The following is a 26,184-nucleotide window of genomic DNA, read 5'->3' as shown; positions in this document are numbered from 1 at the left end:
TTACAGCAATTCACTATGCTGTTGAATATTCATCCTCTCAAAAAAATGTTAGAAGAAATTTTCTTTTTATTTATGAAATTTCAAATGAGAAAATTGAACCCAATTTTTTTAATCACATCTTCCTTTCCCTTATTCCAAGACTAATCTCAATTAAAATTTCTAATGGAGTTTGCAACAATAACTACTCATTTAAATACATCATAAAATATTAAGATGTTAAAAAACTGCTTGTTATCACTGAATGGTAAAGATTATTTTAATTTATCAGTTGGTAGTAAAAAGTGAATATACATTGTAAATTGTATATAACAAAGATTTAAGTTGATTTTGGACAAAGAAAGATAACTCCAATTAAAAAAAATCTTGCAATTGCACAATATTGGGCAATTAGATATTTTTGCTTACTATTCTGGACAAAGAAAGATAACTCTAATTTAAAAAAAAATTGCTATTTCACAATAGTGTGTAATTAGATATTTCTTGCCATTGCGAAATACTGTGCAATTGAAAAGACTTGCTATTGCACAATACTTAATATAATAATTTTAGATCCTGATTCGTACCAACTTGAAAACTGGGCCCATAATCAAAAATCTAAGTACATGTTTGGATTCAGCATATCAAAGAACCCCAAGATTTCAATTTTTGTTAAAATCAAACTAAGTTTAATTTTGGACCCTTTGGACTTTAATGTAGACCAATTTGAAAACAAGACCAAAAATGAAGAATCTACATACACAGATAGATTTGGCATATCAAAGAACCCCATTTATTCAATTTTTGATGAAATGAAACAAAGTTTAATTTTGGACCCCGATTTGGACCAACTTGAAAACTGGGCCAATAATCAAGAATCTAAGTACATTTTTAGATTCAGCATATCAAAGAACCCAACCGATTAATTTTTTGTCAAAATCAAACTAAGTTTAATTTTGGACCCTTTGGACCTTAATGTAGACCAATTTGAAAACAGGACCAAAAGTTAAGAATCTACATACACAGTTAGATTCGGCATATCAAAGAACCCCTATTATTCAATTTTGATGAAATCAAACAAAGTTTAATTTTGGACCCTTTGGGCCCCTTATTCCTAAACTGTTAGGACCAAAATTCCGAAAATCAATACCAACCTTCCTTTTATTGTCATAAACCTTGTGTTTAAATTTCATAGATTTCTATTTACTTATACCAACGTTATGGTGCGAAAACCAAGAAAAATGCTTTTTTGGGTCCCTTTTTGGCCCCCAATTCCTAAAATGTTGGGACCAAAACTCTCAAAATCAATACCAACCTTTCTTTTGTGGTCATAAACCTTGTGTTAAAATTTCATAGATTTCTATTTACTTTTACTAAAGTTAGAGTGCGAAAACTAAAAGTATTCGGACGACGACGACGCCAACGTGATAGCAATATACAACGAAATTTTTTTCAAATTTTGCGGTTGTATAAAAATCAAAGAACCCCAAGAATTCAATTTTTGTTAAAATCAAACTATATATAAGTTTAATTTTGGACCCTTTGGACTTTAACCCCCTCCCATTCACACCGGTACAGCTTACCGGTGAAGCCAATTTCAAGATTTTTTTGGGGCATTTAGACTTGTTCCATAGCCATTTGCTGACGTACAGATGTGGTTAAGGGCTCAAATTAATCCTCAGATAAACCAGCAATGCGATTTAATGTGCAGCAAACCTCTATCATTATTAGTTAACAAATAAGTCGTCTCTTACTGATGTGTGATTCTTCTGTAAAAACCATTTATTTTTCTTCGAATTTTGAGGAAATTCTCAAAAAGAAGGTCAAGGAAAACTGCTCTTTTAAGAGGATTTATGACTTTTCTCAATAACTGCATGTACAGTGAGTTTTTGAAGAATAGTATTAAACTGATAGTTCTAACTTGTACACTAGTTGCAAATGTAATTTTTAGAGTAGAAGCGCACTCACAAACTTGAAATATGCTAAAAATCCGTAGTCATTTCTTAAGAGATATTATGAGAAAAGAGACAAAAACCACTTAAATATTCTAAAAAAATTTTGCAAAGTTGAAATAGATGTAACAAAACATGGTTTCTTAAGTGTTGCGGTATGATAAAGTTGAAAACACTTATGTTTGAATAAAGGAACATGTATATTTCAATGAAAAAATTTGTAAGGGTTCCGCGGAACCCAGTGTCTCGCCTACTTTTGCTGTAAATTGCGAGCTCAACAAAAATGAGGAAAAAAATCAATAAAAATTTTCCTCTTGATACCATCTTATGATTGTAAGAAGCTTCTGTCTAAGTTTGGTAATGATGGATAGTAAATAAATCTAATGAATGTTTTGAAAACTTTAACTGCAAACTGTATGTAATGTTAAACTTAAAGAAAATCTAAGTCCATTTAAAAATAGAAATACAGAAAAAATGGAGTAATCTTTTTACAAAATTTACTTCTGGATACTGTCTTATGATCATAAATAAGCTTCTGTCCAAGTTTGGTACAAACCCAGGATAGTTTAAGAAAGTTATTAAAATTTTAAAAACTTTAACCACAGAGTGAATGTAATGTTTGCCCGCAGAAAAACTAAGTCCATTTAAAAGTAAAATACGGAAAAAAAGGATTTATATTTTTACAAAATTTACTTCTGGATACTATCTTATGATCATAAACAAGCTGCTGTCCAAGTTTGGTACAAACCCAGGATAGTTTAAGAAAGTTATTAAAATTCTAAAAACTTTAACCACAGAGTGAATGTTATGTTTCCCCGCAGAAAAAAATAAGTCTATTAATAAGTAAAATACGGAAAAAATAGAATTTTATTTTTACAAAATTTACTTCTGGATACTATCTTATGATCATAAACAAGCTTCTGTCCAAATTTGGTAGAAATCAAGTATAGTTTAAGAAAGTTATTAAAATTTCAAAAACTTTAACCACAGAGTGAATATTTGTTGACGCCGCCGACGACAACGGAATGTAGGATCGCTTAGTCTCGCTTTTTCGACTAAAGTCGAAGGCTCGACAAAAATGGCATTGTTAAGAGTGGATTCCTCCTAGATTTGCGTAAAAATCATGCATTTGGCAACAAAAAATTATCATCTGAACACATAATTCCAAAAGGAAAACAAACTGGGTGAGAATCTTTATATTATTATTTTTTTTTTAATTTCTTCCGTAGTAGTAGACTTAAGTACTTAAATTTCAATAAATTCAATACAATGCCAGTGGCGCAGGGGTACGATGATCTATCCCAAGGCGCTAAGATTGAGGGTTCGAATCTCACTGCCAGAGTTGGAAAAATAATTTCCTATATTAAATGTAACTTAACTTAACTTTACTTTCAATTTCAAAAAGAAAACCTACGAATTTTTTTTCAAAGAATGTGTGTGTCAAATTACCCCCCCCCCCCTTTTTACCCCCTTGGCTCCATTGGACTCGGTCAAGGGTGTCCCAGATCAAGCTAGCATTGGTAATTCAATGAATTTTCACTTGTAAAAACAAAGTTTCAGTTGCTGATTGATTGAAAACGAATTAGACCAATAACTAGGGTCCAAGTTTGAAATCGGACAAAAATGGTGTCTAAAATCAGTTATTTTGAATGTTACGGACATCTATATTTCAAGGCCTATAGCACATTATGCGTCTATTTATTCCACTATGATAACTTTTATGGCTTTAACAGACTCGAGGCATTGTGTTTCCACCAAAACCTGACCCTATTAGCCCACCAATATGACTCTGCATGACTTTTTGTCCAAGGATTCATATTTTTTCACTTTTTCGCCAACAGTCACGTGACTTTTGGAAATAAACCATGTGACCAAAAAATGACGAATTATCTCCAAACTTAATTTTCTGAAATATTTTACTAATTATCTTTCATTTGAGCCCAACATGACATGTGTATGACCATTGATGCGAATGCAGTATACATTTAAACTTCGATAGTGTCTTTTCGATAAGTAAAGGCCTAAAATGCCTGAATGGGAAGGAGTTAATGCCCTCTAATATGGAAGTCTGGAATAAGTATGGTATCGACGAAGACCCAAATTTAATGTACAAAAAAAACCATGAACATGAACAAGGCAACAGTACCAGTTTAAACATTATAAATAAAGGTTATCTTTAATATTGTTCAGTTTGGAAGAAGATATTGTATATTCATTGAAATTATAGATTCACAGGAACAAAATCCATGATATCATTTAAAATCATAAAGGTAAGTACTAACACCTCTTTGCCAAAATATACTGATACTCTTTTTTTTTTTTTTACAGAAGTCAATTCAAATGGCCCACTCATTTGACATGGCCCATTATTTTTTAAAATGGCCCATTGAGTTCATTTTTGAGGGGCCCTAGGCCGCTAGTGTAACAAGAGGCTGTCACAACGACAGCAAACCGGATTTATTAGCATTTATTTGTGTCCTGGCAATATCACCTGAACCATTACTGATGATTGGTGAAAGTTAAAATTGTCAATATCAAATTTGACCTCTATTTTGTCATCAGTATCAACATATTAAAATTTGAAAAGCTCAGATTGAATGGTTTGTGAGTAAATGCAACAACGTGAATGGAAACAACATTTTACGATCTTTCAAGAACCATAACTCCTGAACGGTAAAATTCAAAATCGTCATTATTGAACTTGACCTCTATTTTGTCATCAGTAACAACATATTAAAATTGAGAAGCTTTGGTTGAATGGTTCATGAGAAAATGCACGGACACGATTGGAAACACCATTTTTCAATCTTTCAAGAACCATAACTCCTGAACGGTAAAAGTCAAAATCGTCATTATTGAACTTGACCTCCATTTTGTCACCAGTAACAACATATTAAAATTTGGGAAGCTTTGGTAGAACAGTTCATGCGTAAATGCATGGACACGACTGAAAACGCCATTTTTCAATCTTTCAAGAACCCTAACTCCTGAACCGTAAAAGTCAAAATCGTCATTATTGAACTTGACCTCCATTTTGTCACCAGTAACAACATATTAAAATTTGGGAAGCTTTGGTAGAACTGTTCATGCGTAAATGCACGGACACGACTGGAAACGCCATTTTTCAATCTTTCAAGAACCATAACTCCTGAACGGTAAAAGTCAAAATGGCCATTATTGAACTTGGCCTTCATTTAGTTGTCAGTAACAACATATTAAAATTTTAAAAGCTTTGGTTGAACGGTTCTTGAGTTAATGCACGGACAACATTTGATTGCCGCCCGCCCGACCGCCCGCCCTCCGAGCATCCCCAATTTAATAACCGACATTTTTGTCACAAAAATCCGGTTAAAAACCTTCCAGATCACTGGACTTAACAGAAAAAGTAGTATTAATAAATAAAATATTTTGTCATTCAAAGTATGACAAGATACATAAGTAAAAGTAATATTAATAAATAAAATAATTTTGGTCGTTCAAAGTATGATGGTTTACATAAACAGTCACGTCAAATGAATGTCTCAAAAAACTGACTTAACAGTAAAAGTAATATTAATAAAGACAAATCAAAAAATAATATAACACGTATCAAGATGATAACCAACGTCAGTACGCAAAATCTATACCATCTTGTATTATTTGTGAAGTTGATACGGAATATTATCAATAAGTTCTTGGGTAACCTTCCGATGAACTTTTTTAGAAAAAGGACGAGACGTCCTTTGACATACATTCTTTCATCAACTTTCTGCTCAGATTCTGGTGACGTTTTGCAAAGTCTGAATAGAAGCTGCAAGCTTTTGAATACCGAATAAGTTGGGAAATGTATATTCCATATGCAGGTGAAGTTGGCATATTACTACTAAGGTGGGGGAAATTGATAATTTCAAAATTAAAATCGTCTTGTTTGTCATAGATTGTGGTACTGAGATGACTGTGTATGTCAAATTCGAGGTATAAGTCTAAAAATGAGGCGGAGGAAGCCGTGTCCATTGTCTCTTTAATTTCTAGTTCTGGTGGATATATTAATGGAACCCAATCAGAAAAGTTCGGATTGTTAATGGAAAGAACATCATCAATATATCTGAAAGTGAAATTAAATAACTTGGCTTCTTTGATCTTCTTGTTTTGACAAGTGTCTGAAGGAACTCCAATTCATATGAAAATAAGAAGAGGTTGGCAAGGAGAGGCGCACAGTTTGTTCCCATTGGAATGCCGACATTTTGTTGAAAAAGTCTACCTCCAAATTCAACAAATATGTTGTCAATAAGAAACTCCAGCATACTGATCACTTGTTCCTCTGTGTAGTATGTTTTACCCTTTTGTTCCTTATATTAACAAAATATGCCTTAGAATAAAAATCCGTTAGTTTCTATGTCTAATAAATCAATAATTAGGTAAAACCATGCATCATTATTTAACAATTATCTGATGTTTTATGTCAAGCAAGCATTTAGGTTCACAGCTGCATTTTTTTTTTAAAAGAAAGCGACTTATTTAACTCTAAAATGATTAAAATGACCCTGCTGGAAATCAAGTTAGTCTAAATATATTTATTTATAGTGGATCGGGAAACAACTAATTGCAACTTATATATTTCACTAGTGGGTGCTATAACTTTTTTCTCTGCATTATCATTTTGTCAGTAACTGTACTGTGACTGTTTAATTTACTCTTACCAGAGATGGTCTAGAAAGAAAAAGGGGACTGGGTACCAACAGAACATTCACTTCATATTTTTGAACAATGTAATACTCACTTAAAAAATACCATGCTAAGAATTTAAGCGAGATCATTCTCTGACGTGGTAAATGGAATAACTCCACGGTGTCAACTACTTGATTCTTTGGTACCTACATTGAAGAAAAAAAATATAAATGAAATGCTGTCAAAGCAATGGTTTGTAGTTCTTATTAAATAAAAAAATGTATTGGTACATCAAGTAATAATGTATGAGACATGAACTTAACCAAAAAGTAGCTGGTGTTTAATGACTTAATTGAGGGTATTGGGACAGTTACAGAGGGTGTTTGCTATTTGTCAACAAAACCAACAGCCATGGTTAAATATAAGGACTTTTTTTTTCTCAATATACGGTCATAAATCAAACAAGTTCGTGCTTGTGTCAATTTCTTTAATCCAGTCATGTTTTTTGTACCAATTTATTCTACGATTCTTTCGCTTTGGATATCATTCACAGTCCGAATTTCCTGACAAAGTCATTATATGTATAAAGAAAAAAACACGGTTTTCGATTCACTTAATTATGACTAACACAATTTGCATTCAAGGACAAAGCGTTTTACTTGTAACTCGAATATTTCAATCCTTCTCGTTATCAATCTCTATTCTTGGTAGATGATCTTGTCATCATAGAGCAGCAGAATATATTTTCGTTAGATTACTGGAAGAAATACAACTAGAGGGTGTCGCTCACCTTGGTATATGTGAATATTAAACAAAGGAAGCAGATGGATTCATGACAAAATTGTGTATTAGTGATGGTGATGTGTTTGTAAATCTCACTTTACTAAACAGTCTTGCTGCTTACAATTATCTCTATCTATAATGAACTTGGCCCAGTAGTATCAGTAGAAATGTTAATAAAATTTTACAAATTTTATTAAAATTGTTAAAAATTGACTATAAAGGACAATAACTCCTTAGGGGGTCAATAGACCATTTGGGTCATGTTGACTTATTTGTAAATCTTACTTTGCTGAACATTATTGCTGTTTACAGTTTATCTTCATCTATAATAATATTCAAGATAACAACCAAAAACAGCAAAATTTCCTTAAAATTACAGATTCACGGGCAGCAACCCAACAACGGGTTGTCAGATTCATCTGAAAATTGCAGGGCAGATAGATATTGACCCCATATCAGATTTGCTCTAAATGCTTTGGTTTTTGAGTTATAAGCCAAAAACTGCATTTTACCCCTATGTTCTATTTTTAGCTGTGGTGGCCATCTTGGTTGGTTGACCGAGTCAAGCCACACATTTTTTAAATTAGCTACCCCAAAGATGGTTGTTGCTAGTTTTGATTAATTTGGCCCGGTAGTTTCAGAGAAGAAGATTTTTGTAAAAGATAACTAAGATTTACGAAAAATGGTTAAAATTGACTATAAAGGGCAATAACTCCTAAAGGGGTCAACTGACCATTTCAGTCATGTTGACTTATTTGTAAATCTGACTTTGCTGAACATTATTGCTGTTTACAGTTTTATCTCTATCTATAATAATATTCAAGATAATAAATTAAATTACCAATTCAGGGGCAGCAACCCAACAACAGGTTGTCCAATTCATCTGAAAAATTCAGGGCGAAAATTTTGAATTAAACGATATATCAATGGTTCTTGACTACGGGCATGAACAAAATCCGGAAATCATATTTTTGTTAAATAAAACTAGAGGCTCTTAAGAGCCTGTGTCGCTCACCTTGGTTTATGTGAATATTAAACAAAGGAAGCAGATGGATTCCTGACAAAATTGTGTTTTGGTGATGGTGATGTGTTTGTAAATCTTACTGTAATAAACTGTCTTGCTGCTTACAATTATCTCTATCTTTAATGAACTTGGCCCAGTAGTTTAAGTGGAAAATGTTAATAAAAATTTACCAATTTTATGAAAAGTGTTAAAAATTTACTATAAAGGACAATTACTCCTTAGGGGGTCAATTGACCATTTTGGTTATGTTGACTTATTTGTAAATCCTACTTTGCTGAACATTATTGATGTTTACAGTTTGCCCTATATATAATAATATTCAAGATAATAACAAAAAACAGCAAAATTTCCTTAAAATCACCAATTCAGGGGCAGCAACCCAACAAAGGGTTGTCCGATTCGTCTGAAAATATCAGGGCAGATAGATCTTGACCTGATAAACAATTTAACCCCATGTCAGATTTGCTCTAAATGCTTTGGTTTTTGAGTTATAAGCCAAAAACTGTATTTTAACCCTATGTTCTATTTTTAGCCATGGCGGCCATCTTGGTGGATTGACCGAGTCACGCCACACATTTTTTAAACTAGATACCCCAATAATGATTGTGGCCAAGTTTGGATTAATTTGGCCCAAAAGTTTCAGAGGAGAAGATTTTTGTAAAAGATAACTTAGATTTACGAAAAATGGTTAAAAATTGACTATAAAGGGCAATAACTCCTAAAGGGGTCAACTGACCATTTCGGTCATGTTGACTTATTTGTTAATCTTACCTTGATGAACATAATTGTGGTTTACAGTTTATCTCTATCTATAATAATATCCAGATAATAACCAAAAACAGCAAAATTTCCTTAAAATTACCAATTCAGGGGCAGCAAACCAACAAAGGGATGTCCGATTCGTCTGAAAATTTCAGGGCAGATAGATCTTGACCTGATAAACAATTTAACCCCATGTCAGATTTGCTCTAAATGCTTTGGTTTTTGAGTTATAAGCCAAAAACTGCATTTTACCCCTTTGTTCTATTTTTAGCCGTGGCGGCCATCTTGGTTCGTTGACAGGGTCACGCCACACATTTTTTAAACTAGATACCCCAATTATGATTGTGGCCCTTAGGGCCGGGTGAGCTAAAAATAGGGGCTGGATGATTTCAGAGGGGCGGGCGTGGATGAATATCTAGCAATTAATTTTAATTGGCCTTATCGTTACAACATAACTCGAATTTATTGCGATGAAATACTGTCAATATAAAAGCATGTGTTCGACTTATTTAACTGGTTTCTTTGTAACTTGATAATAAATGTATTTATTTAATCCAAATTATCATTAGCATTTGCTGAAACTTAGTTGAATAATTCGATAAATCAATCGTCTATCTTCAGAAAGTGTTCTCCTGTCAGGTTTGTCGATCTACCTGTACAAGCTCAGGTCTAAGTCATTAGCGATCTTAATCCAGATATCCCTCAGGTGTTTATAGAACTGTATTGGATTATAATACAACCAGATGCTCCGCAGGGCGTAGCTTTATACGACCGCAGAGGTTGAACCCTGAACGGTTGGGGCAAGTATGGACACAACATTCAAGCTGGATTCAGCTCTAAATTTGGATTGTGATTAAATAGTTGACACAGCATAGGTTTCTGACACAGAATGAATGTGTTAAAATGAACTTAAAATTTTTGTTTTCTCTTAGAGCAATTAACTATGCTGTTGAATATTAATCCTCTCGAAAAAATGTTTGAAGAAATTTTCTTTTTATTTATGAAATTTCAAATGAGAAAATTGAACCCAATTTTTTTAATCACATCCCCCTTTCCCTTATTCCAAAACTAATCTCAATTAAAATTTCTAATGGAGTTTGCAACAATAACTACTCATATAAATACATCATAAAATATTAAGATGTAACCAGATGCTCCGCAGGGCGTAGCTTTATACGACCGCAGAGGTTGAACCCTGAACGGTTGGGGCAAGTATGGACACAACATTCAAGCTGGATTCCGCTCTAAATTTGGATTGTGATTAAATAGTTGACACAGCATAGGTTTCTGACACAGAATGAATGTATTCAAATGAACTTAAAATGTTTGTTTTCTCTTAGAGCAATTCACTATGCTGTTGAATATTAATCCTCTCAAAAAAATGTTTGAAGAAATTTTCTTTTTATTTATGAAATTTCAAATGAGAAAAATTTAACCCAATTTTTTATTCACATCCCCCTTTCCCTTATTCCAAAACTAATTTCAATTAAAATATTCTAATGGAGTTTGCAACAATTACTACTCATTTAAATACATGATGTAAAAAAACTGCTTGTTATCACTGAATGGTAAAGATTATTTAAATTTATCAGTTGGTAGTAAAAAGTGAATATACATTGTATATTGTATATAACAAAGATTTAAGTTGATTCTGGACAAAGAAAGATAACTCCAATTAAAAAAAATTCTTGCAGATATTTCTTGCTTACTATACTGGACAAAGAAAGATAACTCTTAATTAAAAAAAAAATTGATATTTCACAATATTGTGAAATTAGATATTTCTTGCCATTGCACAATACTGTGCAATTGAAAAGATTTGCTATTGCACAATACTTAATATAATAATTTTAGATCCTGATTTGGACCAACTTGAAAACTGGGCCCATAATCAAAAATCTAAGTACATGTTTAGATTCAGCATATCAAAGAGGCCCAAGAATTTAATTTTTGTTAAAATCAAACTTAGTTTAATTTTGGACCCTTTGCACTTTAATTTAGACCAATTTTAAAACTGGACCAAAAATTAAGAATCTACATACACAGTTAGATTTGGCATATCAAAGAACCCCAATTATTCAATTTTTGATGAAATCAAACAATGTTTAATTTTGGACCCCGATTTCGGCCAACTTGAAAACTGGGCCAATAATCAAAAATCTAAGTACATTTTTAGATTCAGCATATCAAAGAACCCCAAGGTTTCAATTTTTGTTAAAATCAAACTAAGTTTAATTTTGGACCCTTTGAACCTTAATGTAGACCAATTTGAAAAAGGAACCAAAAATTAAGAATCTACATACACAGTTAGATTCGGCATATTTAAAGAACCCCAATTATTCAATTTTGATGAAATCAAACAAAGTTTAATTTTGGACCCTTTGGGCCCCTTTTTCCTTAACTGTTGGGACCAAAACTTCCAAAATCAATACCAACCTTCCTTTTATAGTCATAAACCTTGTGTTTAAATTTCATAGATTTCTATTCACTTATACTAAAGCTATGGTGCGAAAACCAAGAAAAATGCTTATTTGGGTCCCTTTTTGGCCCCTAATTCCTAAACTGTTGGGACTGAAACTCCCAAAATCAATACCAACCTTCCTTTTGTGGTCATAAACATTGTGTTTAAATGTCATTGATTTCTATTTACTTTAACTAAAGTTATTGTGCGAAAACCAAGAATAATGCTTATTTGGGCCCTTTTTTGGCCCCTAATTCCTAAACTGTTGAAAATAAAACTCCCAAAATCAATCCCAACCTTTGTTTTTTTGTGGTTTTAAACCTTGTGTCAAAATTTCATAGATTTCTATTAACTTAAACTAAAGTTATAGTGCGAAAACCAAGAAAATGCTTATTTGGGCCCTTTTTGGCCCCTAATTCCTAAAATGTTGGGACCAAAACTCCCAAAATCAATACCAGCCTTCCTTTTATGGTCATAAACCTTGTGTTAAAATTTCATAGATTTCTATTCACTTTTACTAAAGTTAGAGTGCGAAAACTAAAAGTATTGGGACGACGACGACGACGCAGACGACGCCAACGTGATAGCAATATACGACGAAAATGTTTTCAAAATTTGCGGTTGTATAAAAAAACTGCTTGTTATCACTGAATGGTAAAGATTATTTTCATTTATCAGTTGGTAGTAAAAAGTAAATATACATTGTATATTGTATAAAACAAAGATTTAAGTTGATTCTGGACAAAGAAAGATAACTCCAATTAAAAAAAATTCTTGCAATTGCACAATATTATGCAATTAGATATTTCTTGCTTACTATTCTGGACAAAGAAAGATAACTCTAATTAAAAAAAATATTGCTATTGCACAATATTGTGCAATTAGATATTTCTTGCCATTGCGCAATACTGTGCCCCCATTTGGACCAACTTGAAAACTGGGCCAATAATCAAAAATCTAAGTACATTTTTAGATTCAGTATATCAAAGAACCCAACAGATTCATTTTTTGTCAAAATCAAACTAAGTTTAATTTTGGACCCTTTGGACCTTAATGTAGACCAATTTGAAAATGGGACCAAAAATTAAGAATCTACATACACAGTTAGATTCGGCATATCAAAGAACCCCAATTATTCAATTTTGATGAAATCAAACAAAGTTTAATTTTGGACCCTTTGGGCCCTTTATTCCTAAAATGTTGGGACCAAAACTCCCAAAATCATTACCAACCTTCCTTTTATGGTCATAAACCTTGTGTTTGAATTTCATAGATTTCTATTTACTTATACCAACGTTATGGTGCGAAAACCAAGAAAAATGCTTATTTGGGTCCCTTTTTGGCCCCTAATTCCTAAACTGTTGAATTCAAAACTCCCAAAATCAATACCAACCTTTCTTTTGTGGTCATAAACCTTGTGTCAAAATTTCATAGATTTCTATTAACTTAAACTAAAGTTATAGTGCGAAAACCAAGAAAATGCTTATTTGGGCCCTTTTTGGCCCCTAATTCCTAAAATATTGGGACCAAAACTCCTAAAATCAATACCGACCTTCCTTTTGTGGTCATAAACCTTGTGTTAAAATTTCATAGATTTCTATTCACTTTTACTAAAGTTAGAGTGCGAAAACTAAAAGTATTCGGACGACGACGCCAACGTGATAGCAATAAAGGACGAAATTTTTTTCAAATTTTGCGGTTGTATAAAAAGCCTAAGGGTTATGCAAGTACATGCATTGGATTATAATAGCTAACCAGATGCTCCGCAGGGCGTAGCTTTATACGACCTCAGAGGTTGAACCCTGAACGGTTGGGGCAAGTATGGACACAACATTCAAGCTGGATTCAGCTCTAAATTTGGATGGTGATTTAATAGTTGACACAGCATAGGTTTCTGACACAGAATGAATGTGTTCTAATGAACTTAAATTTTTTGTTTTCTCTTAGAGCAATTAACTATGCTGTTGAATATTAATCCTCTCAAAAAAATGTTTGAAGAAATTTTCTTTTTATTTATGAAATTTCAAATGAGAAAATTGAACCCAATATTTTTAATCACATCCCCCTTTCCCTTATTCCAAAACTAATCTCAATTAAAATTTCTAATGGAGTTTGCAACAATAACTACTCATATAAATACATCATAAAATATTAAGATGTAAAAAAACTGCTTGTTATCAGTGAATGGTAAAGATTATTTTAATTTATCAGTTGGTAGTAAAAAGTAAATATACATTGTATATTGTATATAACAAAGATTTAAGTTGATTCTGGACAAAGAAAGATAACTCCAATTAAAAAAAATTCTTGCAATTGCACAATATTATGCAATTAGATATGTCTTGCTTACTATTCTGGACAAAGAAAGATAACTCTAATTAAAAAAAATATTGCTATTTCACAATATTGTGCAATTAGATATTTCTTGCCATTGCGCAATACTGTGCAATTGAAAAGACTTGCTATTGCACAATACTTAATATAATAATTTTAGATCCTGATTTGGACCAACTTGAAAACTGGGCCCATAATCAAAAATCTAAGTACATGTTTGGATTCAGCATATCAAAGAACCCCAAGAATTCAATTTTTGTTAAAATCAAACTAAGTTTAATTTTGGACCCTTTGGACTTTAATGTAGACCAATTTGAAAACAGGACCAAAAATGAAGAATCTACATACACAGTTAGATTTGGCATATCAAAGAACCCCATTTATTCAATTTTTGATGAAATCAAACAAAGTTTAATTTTGGACCCCGATTTGGACCAACTTCAAAACTGGGCCAATTATCAAGAATCTAGGTACATTTTTAGATTCAGCATATCAAAGAACCCAACCAATTCATTTTTTGTCAAAATCAAACTAAGTTTAATTTTAGACCCTATGGACCTTAATGTAGACAAATTTGAAAACGGGACCAAAAGTTAAGAATCTACATACACAGTTAGATTCGGCATATCAAAGAACCCCTATTATTCAATTTTGATGAAATCAAACAAAGTTTAATTTTGGACCCTTTGGGCCCCTTATTCCTAAACTGTTGGGACCAAAACTCCCAAAATCAATACCAACCTTCCTTTTATGGTCATGACCTTGTGTTTAAATTTCATAGATTTCTATTTACTTATACTAATGATATGGTGCGAAAACCAAGAAAAATGCTTATTTGGGTCCTTTATTCCTAAACTGTTGGGACATAAACTCCCAAAATCAATACCAACCTTCCTTTTGTGGTCATTAACATTGTGTTAAATTTCATTGATTTCTATTTACTTAAAACTAACTAAAGTTATTGTGCGAAAACCAAGAATAATGCTTATTTGGGCCCTTTTTTGGCCCCTAATTCCTAAACTGTTAAAACCAAAACTCCCAAAATCAATCCCAACCTTTCTTTTGTGGTCATAAACCTTGTGTCAAAATTTCATAGATTTCTATTAACACAAACTAAAGTTATAGTGCGAAAACCAAGAAAATGCTTATTTGGGCCCTTTTTGGCCCCTAATTCCTAAAATGTTGGGACCAAAACTCTTAAAATCAATACCAACCTTCCTTTTGTGGTGATGAACCTTGTGTTAAAATTTCATAGATTTCTATTCACTTTTACTAAAGTTAGAGTGCGAAAACTAAAAGTATTCGGACGACGACGACGCCAACGTGATAGCAATATACGACGAAAATTTTTTCAAATTTTGCGGTCGTATAAAAACAATGGTGTCAGGCGAAATAAATTTGATTGATGGCGCAGGTCATTTGACGATGGTGGAAGATATTTGAAAGATGGTGGGGCGCCATCATCATTAAACAGGTCATAGAGATCCCTGATAAACATTAATTAAAATTTAAAATATAAATTTTACAATGTTATATTTGGATTACCTCCCTTACATTGCATTGTAAAGTCATGCAAGTTTTTAAAGCATGAAGAGTTACCTCCCTTACAATGGTTTTGTAACAAAGAAATGATGTATTGTAAATTTTAGCCATGATTAGGGACGACCTCAAAAGATCGATGTAGGATAAAAAACTGAAATCAAATAGTTTTGGGTTGGTGTTAAAATTCTACAAGTGTTGTATATCTAAAATTGATTTTCACATGTATCCCTATTGGCAAATAATTTTTTTTCCAAATAAAGTTAAGAGGGGGGGGGGGAGTGAAAAAACTATGTGAATTAAGTTTTTTTATCCTACATTGAACTTTTGATGTCTTCCCTTAATATGTATGTCAGTTTCTATTTTAATACTTTTATGATGTATTTAAAAATTTGGGGGGATAGGGAAATTTTTTATCCTCAAGATTTCAGAAATTAAGGTTCATGTGGACCCTATGGCTAAAATGGCTGCATATGTAGTTTCAGGAGAAGATTCTTGAAATAGTTTACGAAGAAGACAGACACCAAGTGTTGGCATAACATCATTTGCCATTAATATACTCACATAAAGATTGATTACTCTGAAATCTTTTTTCAATCCATGACCAATAAATATTACTCCAGACTGTACCAGATATCTCAACTTCAGGTATGTTGACTTCAGCGTTGTTAAGTACCGTGAGGATACAGATGGATCAAGATCACCCGGCTTTATACCAGAATACTGTGTCAAATAGTCAACAACCTGTAATTACATTAGAATATTGTATAGGTTGCACTTTGTAAATACAGCTGTTTCACAAGTCAGAAATAAACCAGATGCTCCGAAGGGCGCAGCTTTATACGACCGGAGAGGTTGAACCCTGAATGGTTGGGGCAAGAATGGACACAACATTCAAGCTGGATTCAGCTCTAAATTTGGATTGTGATTAAATAGTCGACACAGCATAGGTTTCTGACACTGAATGAATGTGGTCTAATGAACTTAAAAATTTTGTTTTGCCTTTCAGCAATTCACTATGCTGTTGAATATTAATCCAATACTGTGCAATTGAAGATTTCTTGCTATTGCACAATACTGTGCAATTGAAAATTTCTTGCTATTGCACAATACTGTGCAATTGAAGATTTTTTGTTATTGCTGAGTACTGAGCAATTGAAAATTTCTTGCTATTGCACAATACTTAATATAATAATTTTGCATCCTGATTTGGACCAACTTGAAAACTAGGCCCATAATCAAAAATCTAAGTACATGTTTGGATTCAGCATATCAAAGAACCCCAATAATTCATTTTTTGTTAAAATCAAACTAAGTTTAATTTTGAACCCTTTGGACTTTAATGTAGACCAATTTGAAAACAGGACCAAAAATTAAGAATGTACATACAAAGTTAGATTTGGCATATCAAAGAACCCCATTTATTCAATTTTTGATGAAAAACAAAGTTTAATTTTGGACCACGATTTGGACCAACTTGAAAACTGGGCCAATAATCAAAAATCTAAGTACATTTTTAGATTCACCATATCAAAGAACCCCAAGGATTCAATTTTTTTGTCAAAATCAAACTAAGTTTAATTTTGGACCCTTTGGACCTTAATGTAGACCAATTTGAAAACGGGACCAAAAATTAAGAATCTACATAAAACACAGTTAGATTCAGCATATCAAAGAACCCCAATTATTCAATTTTTGATGAAATAAAACAAAACAAAAAGTTTAATTTTGGACCCTTTGGGCCCCTTATTCCTAAACTGCCAAAATCAATACCAACCTTCCTTTTATGGTCATAAACCTTGTGTTGGAATTTCATTGATTTTTATAAACTTAAAGTCATAAGAAACCTCAAATCCAAAAAAAATAATGCATGTTTTTTATAACTCAATGGATAGTTTTTATTGTAAAACTTATGTACATATACTTTTTTCTGAAGAAAATTCTTTAATTTATTCATATTTAGAAGAAGTTTACTTTATTTGAATTGCTTCCTTCCAGCAAGCAATTCCCCCGATATATTTTCTGTATGCAAGGTGACCTCAGTGTGACCCATCTCTCGTAAAACTCCGGTGACCAAAATACGCTTGGATGTCCTTAAAATAAACTATTATCTAAATTTACATGTTAAACACATGCTTTTTTGTTTATTTTTCAATGAATGATATAAATTTATATCTTCAAGAATGACAAAAGAAAAGTTGGAAAACTAAATATTTTAGTGATTTTTCTATCTTTAAATAAACAGCTGCGCCATGAGCGCATGATACGCCGGACGTCTTATGTGGAAGTTATATGCAATAATCATAAATAGTTTCTGAGAAAGTTTTAAGCAATAACCATATATAGTTTTTGAGACAAGGCAGGAAACCCCCCACCCTTGTTTTTTTTTTTTTTTACAAAAAACTAAATATCACTAAAATAAAATTTTGAATCATGATTCATCACCAAAAAGTATACAGATCTTTAGATCAATATAACAAAGAAGTGTGTAAAGTTTTAAAAAATAATCATAAATTGTTATAGAGATATGGCACAATATGTAAAAAAAACCACTCCCCCTTTTTTACAAAATACTCAATCACTCAAAAATGAAATTTTGAATCATCATCAAAAAGTATACAGATCTTAAGATCATTATAAAAAAGACATGTGTAAAGTTTGTAGCAATAATCATAAATCGATTTTGAGATATGGCGCGACATGTAAAAAAACCCTCACCCTTTTTTACAAAATACTCAATAACTCAAAAATGATATTTTGAATAATCACCAAAAAATATACAGATATTAAGATTAATGTAACTAAGAAGTGTTTAAAGTTTTAAGCCACTATTAAGGATCGTTTTTGAGATACAGTGCGAGATGTGCAAAAAACACCCCCCTGTTTTAGTTACAAAGTGCCATAAATCAAAAAGTTTAAATCTAATTTTCACCAAAAAGTATACAGATCATTTGACCATCATAAGAAACAACTATATTAAGTTTCATGGAATTTGGATAAGTCGTTCTCAAGTTACGGTGTGACATGTTTACGCCGGACAGACAGACGGACGGACAGTGGACATGTGTATACCATACATATGTCCCGTCAAAATTTTGACGGGCGTATAAACTAGAGGCTCTAAAGAGCCTGTGTCGCTCACCTTGGTATATGTGAATTAAACAAAGGAAGCAGACAGTTCATGACAAAATTGTGTTTAGGTGATTTTGATGTGTTTGTACATCTTACTTTACTAAACATTCTTGCTGCTTACAATCATCTCTATCTATAATAAACTTGTCCGTGTAGTTTCAGTGGAAAATGTTAGTAAAAATTCACAAATTTTATGAAAATTGTTAAAAATTGATTATAAAAACGATAACTTCATAGGGGGTCAATTGACCATTTTGGTCATTTTGACCTATTTTTTAGTCTTAAATTGCTGTATATTATTGCTGTTTACAGTTTATCTCTATCTATAATAATATTCAAGATAATAACCCAAAACAGCAAAATTTCCTTAAAATTACCAATTTAGGGGCAGCAACCTTACAACCAGTTGACCCATTCATCTTAAAATTTCAGGGCAGATAGATTTTGACCAGATAAACAATTTTGCCCCTTGTCAGATTTGCTCTAAATGCTTTGGTTTTTGAGATATAAGCCAAAAACTGCATTTTACCCCTATGTTCTATTTTTAGCCATGGCGGCCATCTTGGTTGGTTGGCCGGGTAAAAAAACACAAATTTTAAACTAGATACATCAATGTTGATTGTTGCTAATTTTGGTTTAATTTGGCCCAGTAGTTTCAGAGGAGAAGATTTTTGTAAAAGATATGGAAATTTACGAAAAAAGGTTAAAAATTGACTATAAAGGGCAATAACTCCTAAAGGGGTCAACTGACCAATTTGGTCATGTTGACATATTTGTAAATCTTACTTTGCTGAACATTATTGCTGTTTACAGTTTATCTCCATCTATAATAATATTCAAGATAATGACCAAAAACAGTAAAATTTCCTTAAAATTACCAATTCAGGGGCAGCAACCCAACAACGGGTTGTCTGATTCATCTGAAAATTTCATGGCAGATAGATCTTCACCTGATAAACAATTTTACCCCATGTCAGATTTGCTCTAAATGCTTTGGTTTTTGAGTTATAAGCCAAAAACTGCATTTTACCCCTATGTTCTATTTATAGCCATGGCGGCCATCTTGGTTGGTTGGCGTGGTCACCGGACACAATTTTTAAACTACATACCCTAATGATGATTGTGGCCAAGTTTGGTTAAATTTGGCCCAGTAGTTTCAGAGGAGAAGATTTTTGTAAAAGTTAACGCCGGACGCAGGACGACGACGACGACGGACGACGACGACGGACGCCGGACGCAAAGTGATGAGAAAAGCTCACTTGGCCCTTCGGGCCAGGTGAGCTAAAAATGAATTATTTCCCTTTGAACAGAAATCTAGTAATTAATAAGTATTTCATCAAAAATTTAATCATAGTGAAAGGGATTTAACTGAACAAGGAGAGTAAAGGACTGATTGTTTTCATATAAGAAAAGCCACCTCTTCATCTGATGTATAAACAGATGTCAGTCAACATTTCTTACTTACAGTATGGACCTAAAACATGACTTACCTGTTCTTGTGTAGAGATGTAATCATCTATAAAAGGTTCTCCAACCTGGTCACCTTGCCTGAAAAACAGATTCACTAACCTTAATATCTCCCACACCCCTGTTTCATAGAAGAACTTAAATAATACATTTAATGCGTGATTGGTTAATCAAACGTATGAAACCTACAACTGAATATGCTGTATTGTTAAATCTGCCAAACTTGTTTGGTTATTTCATAATGGCTAGAGGTAAAGAGGGATCTCACATAACAATGTTTTTTTCCACTACAGTTTTGCACCTGTTTGAAGTCAGGAACCTCTAGCATATAGGTAACATGATACCGAATGGCATATCTCCTGATTTCCAAACTTTTTGGCACACGTGTTCTTTGAATCGAGTTACATCGGAATATGTAATTAGAGGCTCTAAAGAGCCTGTGTCGCTCACCTTGGTCTATGTGAATAAACCAAAAACAGCAAATTTCCTTAAAATTTCCAATTCAGGTGCAGCAACCGAACAACAGGTTGTCCGATTCATCTGAAGTTGTGAGGGCAGATAGATCTTGACCTGATTAACAAAGTTTACCCCCTGTCAGATTTGCTCTAACTGCTTTGGTTTTGAGTTATAAGCCAAAAACTGCATTTTACCCCTACGGTATATTTTTAGCCGTGGCGGCTATCTTGGGAGGTTGACCAGGTCACCGGACACATTTTTTTAACAAAATAACCAAATGATGATTGTGGCAAAGTTTGGATTAATTTGGCCCAGTAGGTTTAGAGGAGAAGATTTTTGTAAAAGATTACCAAGATTTTCGAAAAATGGTTAAAATTGACTAAAAAGGCCAATAACTCCTAAAGGGTTTACGGTCATGTTGACTTATTTGTAAATGTTACTTTGCTGAACATTATTGCTGTTCACAGTTAATCTCTATCTATAATAATATCCAAGATAATAACCAGAAACAGCCAAATTTCCTTAAAATTACCAATTCAGGGGCAGCAACCCAACAACGGGGTGTCCAATTCATCTGAAAATGACTGGGCAGATAGATCTTGACCTGATAAACAATTTAACTCCATGTCAGATTGCTCTAAATGCTTTGGTTTTTGAGTTATAAGCCAAAAACTGCATTTTACCCCAATGTCTATTTTAAGCCATGGTGGCTATCTTGGTTGGTTAACCGGGTCACCGAACACAACTGTTTAACAAACTACCCCAATGATGATTGAGGCCAAGTTTGGTTTAATTTGGCCCAGTAGTTTCAGAGAAGAAGATTTTTGTAAAAGATAACTATGATTTACGAAAAATAGTTAAAAATTGACTATAAAGGACAATAACTCCTTAAGGGGTCAACTGACCATTTAGGTCATGTTGACCTATTTGTAGATCTTACTTTGCTGAACATTATTGCTGTTTACAGTTTATCTCTATCTATAATATTATTCAAGATAATAACCAAATACAGCAAAATTTCCTTAAAATTACCAATTTCGGGGCAGCAACCCAACAACCGGATTTATGATTCATCTGAAATTTTCCGGTTTGATAGATCTTGACATGATAAACAATTTAATTCTGTCAGATTTGCTCTAAATGCTTTGGTTTTTGAGTTATAAGCCAAAAACTGCATTTTACCCCTAAGTTCTATTTTTAGCCATGGCCGCCATCTTGGTTGGTTAAACGGGTCACCGGACACAATTTTTAAACTATATACCCCAATGATGATTGTGGCCAAGTTTGGTTTAATTTGGCCCAGTAGTTTTAGAGGAGAAGTTTTTTGTAAAAGTTAACGACGACGGAGGCAAAGTGATGAGAAAAGCTCACTTGGCCCTTTGGGCCAAGGTGAGCTCAAAAGGGACATAGTAATCACATTGATTGGTGTTCATCACCACTTTTGTGGTACTTTGTGGCAGTCATTTATTTTGGTGGATGAAGCCAGAAGAGAACCTAACTAACAAACCTAGTCAATTAAGTGTACCTGCAACATTCAGAAATCAAACTTACAACCTCAGTGTTAATAGACTAATGTATGTAACAACGTATTAGATTTTAGCGAGAGAAATTTATGTATTACTGAAAAATTATTACACCAGGGTTTTCGATATCACAAACTGGTCAAAACATTTACTAAATTTTATCACCGGTATAAGGAAATAATTCGTAAATATAACTCAACATGCAGACATTTTATACGTTCAGGTATTTCACATCCAAAATTTTATGGAAATATTCTTTATATAGCACAAAAATGTCAGTATTCTCCTCAAAAACTAACAAAACCTTTAAATAGACTTATTAAGAAGGGATATAATTACGATACTGTTGTCAAGTCATTAAAGATTGCATATTTTGGCTTTAACATTGATTCACTGATAGGGTCTTTGCATCGGAACTAAACACATTTATTTCTAAAAAAAACAGTTGTTGGCATGACACGGGTTATGTTCTTCTCATATATTTTATGATAGTATGATACTAAACCCCTAACGGGAGGGATTGTACCTAATATTTATATGATGAAGACATAATCTTTCAATCAGTTTAATTGAGGTCTGGAGCTGGCATGTCAGTTAACTGCTAGTAGTCTGTTGTTATTTATGTATTATTGTCATTTTATTTATTTTCTTTTGTTACATCTTTTGACATCGGACTTGGACTTCTCTTGAACTGAATTTTAATGTGCGTATTGTTATTCTTTAACTTTTCTACATTGGCTAGAGGTATAGGGGAGGGTTGAGATCTCATAAACATGTTTAACCCCACCGCAATTTTGCGCCTGTCCCAAGTCAGGAGCCTTTGGCCTTTGTTAGTCTTGTATGATTTTTAAATTTTAGTTTCTTGTGTATAATTCGGAGTTTAGTATGATGTCCATTATCACTGTACTATTATGCATATTTTAGGGGCCAGCTGAAGGACTCCTACGGGTGCGGGAATTTTCGCTACATTGAAGACCCATTGGTTGCCTTCGGCTGTTGTTTGCTCTATGGTCGGGTGGTTGTCGCTTTGACATATTCACCATTTCCTTTCTCAATTTTAATGATACAGTAGTTCGACTTCTTTTGACCATTAGGGCACAGAGGCCCCCAACCAAAACAAACATGTAACTGCCTATCAATGCTAAATCTAACTTCATAAATACTTATCTAATGTTCAATAATGCAAAAGTTTAACTAAGATATCTTACATGTTTCACAAGCTTCAAGCACTGAATGTGCAGATAAACAGCTTTTACAACTTATCACTTTTAACATTCAAATTCCAAAAAGTTAGATTCTTCATGCAAAATCTAACATTTTCAGATAATTAAGAAGATTTTCCCCAATAATGTTCTGTGGACAATAATAACAAATCAAATTGTATGGCATTTGATAGATGATGAAAATTCAGTTATTTGTATTAAACAGAGGTAAAGATTATCAACAAGAGGCTCTCAAGAGCCTGAATCGCTCACCTTAATTTTTTTGGTTAAATCTCTCATCAATGATTATTTTGGCTTTTCAATTTATTTAAATGTTCTTTGAATCCTCCTTTTTTCTTCAAAAGCAAAAAAAAATCATTTTCTCCTATGTTCTATTTTAGCCATAGGAGCTATGTTTCTTGACATACAAGGAAATAAAATATAAAATTTATACTAGATACTCTGAAACTCATTTAGCCTAAGTTTGGCTGAAATTGATACAGCAGTTTCAAAGGAGAAGATTTTTTAAAGTAAGTCAACATGATGAACAAATTGTGAAAAAAGTCTTTAAAGGGCAATAACTCCTTAAGGGGTCAATTGACAATTTTGGTCAAATTAACTTACTTGTAGATCTTACTTTGCTTAACATTTTTGCTATTAACAGTTTATCTGTATCTATAATAATATTCAAGATAATAACCAAAAACTGCAAAATTTCTTTAAAATCATCAATTCAGGGGCATTATACCTGAAAAACCAGTTACCCAATTCAGCTGAAAATTTCAGGACAGGTAGACTGTGACCTAATAAATACTTTAACTTCTTGTCTTATTTGCTCTATATGCTGGAGATTTTGAGATATAAGCCAAAAAATGCATTTTACCCTGTGTTCTATTTTTAGCCATGACGGCCATGTTTTTTGACGAAATAGAAAATAAAACACAAACTTTATTTTATACACCCTACTAATCATTCAGTTGAAGTTTGGTTGAATTTGGTCGAGTAGTTTTAGAGGAGAAGATTTTTTTAACTTAGCAAATATGATGAACAAATTGTGAAAAATTGTCATTAAAGGACAATAACCCCTTAAGGGGTCAATTGACAATTTTGATCATACTAACTTCTGTGTAGATCTTACTTTGCTGATCATGTTTGCTGTCTACAGTTTATCTTTATCTATAATAATATTCAAGATAATGACCAAAAACTGCAAAATTTCCTTAAAATTACCAATTAAATAAAATTTTAGGGCTGATAGATCTTGACCTAATAAACATTTTAACCCCTTGTCAGATTATTTGTAACAAGATACGCATGTAACCGAACAAGAACATTTTTAGAAAAGCAAACTAGAGTTAAGTTATAATTAAATATATATATGTTACTTTAGTAAGGGGACATAATTCAAATATATATTTTTTTATTATAAAATATCATTCTGTCAAATTTGAACAACCAGTGTGAGTTATCCGTAGCATGAAATCAAAACTTACCCTCGAAGACAAGTAATTCTAGCTGCTGTAAGATGACTTGGTTTAATTGTAGACCTTGTACCATCGCTTCTTAACTCAGATTCTTCCTAAAGATATTACACATTCAATTTGAAACTTTTGAAATTAAGATAAAATTTGATGTTCAGCATATTTCACCTGTTCCTATATTACAGAACAACTGTCTGGTAAGCAAATGAAAATAATCCCAATCAAGAAATTTGTTTCAGAAGCAGAAAATACTTATGCACCAATATTTGTGAGCATGTTATTTTATTTCATTTTTCAAAGCAAAACTTTAAGTTGCATGGACTACATATATTAATTTATTTACATGAGTTTAAGGGGGTACCTTTCACTTTGACTATAAATATAGATATGGGTCAACCAGTATTCATGTTTCATAAAACTTAAAAAAAAAACAAAAACCCACATATTTTCTTTGACTGTTGAAAATAACATAAAACTTTAACCAGATGCTCCGCAGGGCGAAAGTTAATACTACCGCAGAAGTTGAACCCTGAAAGTATGGACGTTGTTATTCAAGCTGGATTCAGCTCAAAATTTGGATTGTGATTAAATAGTTGCATTGACACAGCATAAGTTTCTGACACAGAATGAATGTGGTCTAATGAACTTAAAACTTTTGATTTAATTCACTATGCTGTTTCACTATGCTGTTGAATACTAATCCTCTCAAAAAAAATGTTTGAAGAAATTTTCTTTTTATTTATGATAATTTTTGACAACCCCCTTTCCCTTATTCCAAAACTGATCTCAATTCAAATTTCTAATGGAGTTTGCAACAATATCTACTCATTTAAATACATCATAAAATATTAAAATGTAAAATAAATTCTTGTTATCACTGAATGGCTAAGTTAGTTTTAATTTATCAGTTGGTAGTAAAAGTGAATATACATTGTATACTGTATAAAACCTTGTGTTTAAATTTCATTGATTTCTATTTACTTATAAACTCATCACAGATACCAGGACTAAATTTAGTATATACGCCAGACGCGCGTTTCGTCTACAAAAGACTCATCAGTGACGCTCGATTCCAAAAATGTTAAAAAGGCCAAATAAAGTACGAAGCATTGAGGACCAAAAACATTACTTTTGTTTATAGAAGGAACATTTTCTAAATATCTGATGTTTACATGACAATGGTAAATTAAGGAACCAACATACCAAATACAGCTAATATATATACTTAAGTAATTGTGCAAAAACCAAGAATAATGCTTATTTGGGCCCTTTTTTTGCCCTTTATTCCTATACAGTTTGAACCAAAAACTTCCAAAATCAATCCCAACCTTTCTTTTGTGGTCATAAACCTTCTGTCAAAATTTCATAGATTTCTATTTACTTAAACTAAAGTTATAGTGTGAAAACCAAGAAAATGCTTATTTGGGCCCTTTTTGACCCCCAAT

At 32.6% G+C, this 26,184-nt stretch overlaps 1 protein-coding gene across 2 annotated transcripts in view; it reads right to left on the bottom strand.

Annotated features, from left to right (window-relative positions):
* Nucleotides 1–26,184, bottom strand: part of LOC134708028 (PAN2-PAN3 deadenylation complex catalytic subunit PAN2-like) — a 281,367-nt gene that overhangs the window by 22,400 nt on the left and 232,783 nt on the right. For both annotated transcript variants that reach the window (XM_063568271.1, XM_063568270.1), the window contains exons 24-27: nt 24,752–24,837; nt 20,101–20,158; nt 16,043–16,222; nt 6,688–6,781 (exon numbers count right to left, since the gene is read on the bottom strand). In XM_063568271.1, the coding sequence (XP_063424341.1) occupies nt 6,688–6,781; nt 16,043–16,222; nt 20,101–20,158; nt 24,752–24,837 (418 nt within the window). The remainder of the gene's footprint in view (nt 1–6,687; nt 6,782–16,042; nt 16,223–20,100; nt 20,159–24,751; nt 24,838–26,184) is intronic.

Source organism: Mytilus trossulus, chromosome 2 (genome assembly GCF_036588685.1).
Source record: "Mytilus trossulus isolate FHL-02 chromosome 2, PNRI_Mtr1.1.1.hap1, whole genome shotgun sequence".
Classification (NCBI taxonomy): Eukaryota; Metazoa; Mollusca; class Bivalvia; order Mytilida; family Mytilidae; genus Mytilus; species Mytilus trossulus.
Note: the sequence above shows the minus strand (reverse complement) of the source record. Positions and strands in the feature narration are given on the sequence as shown.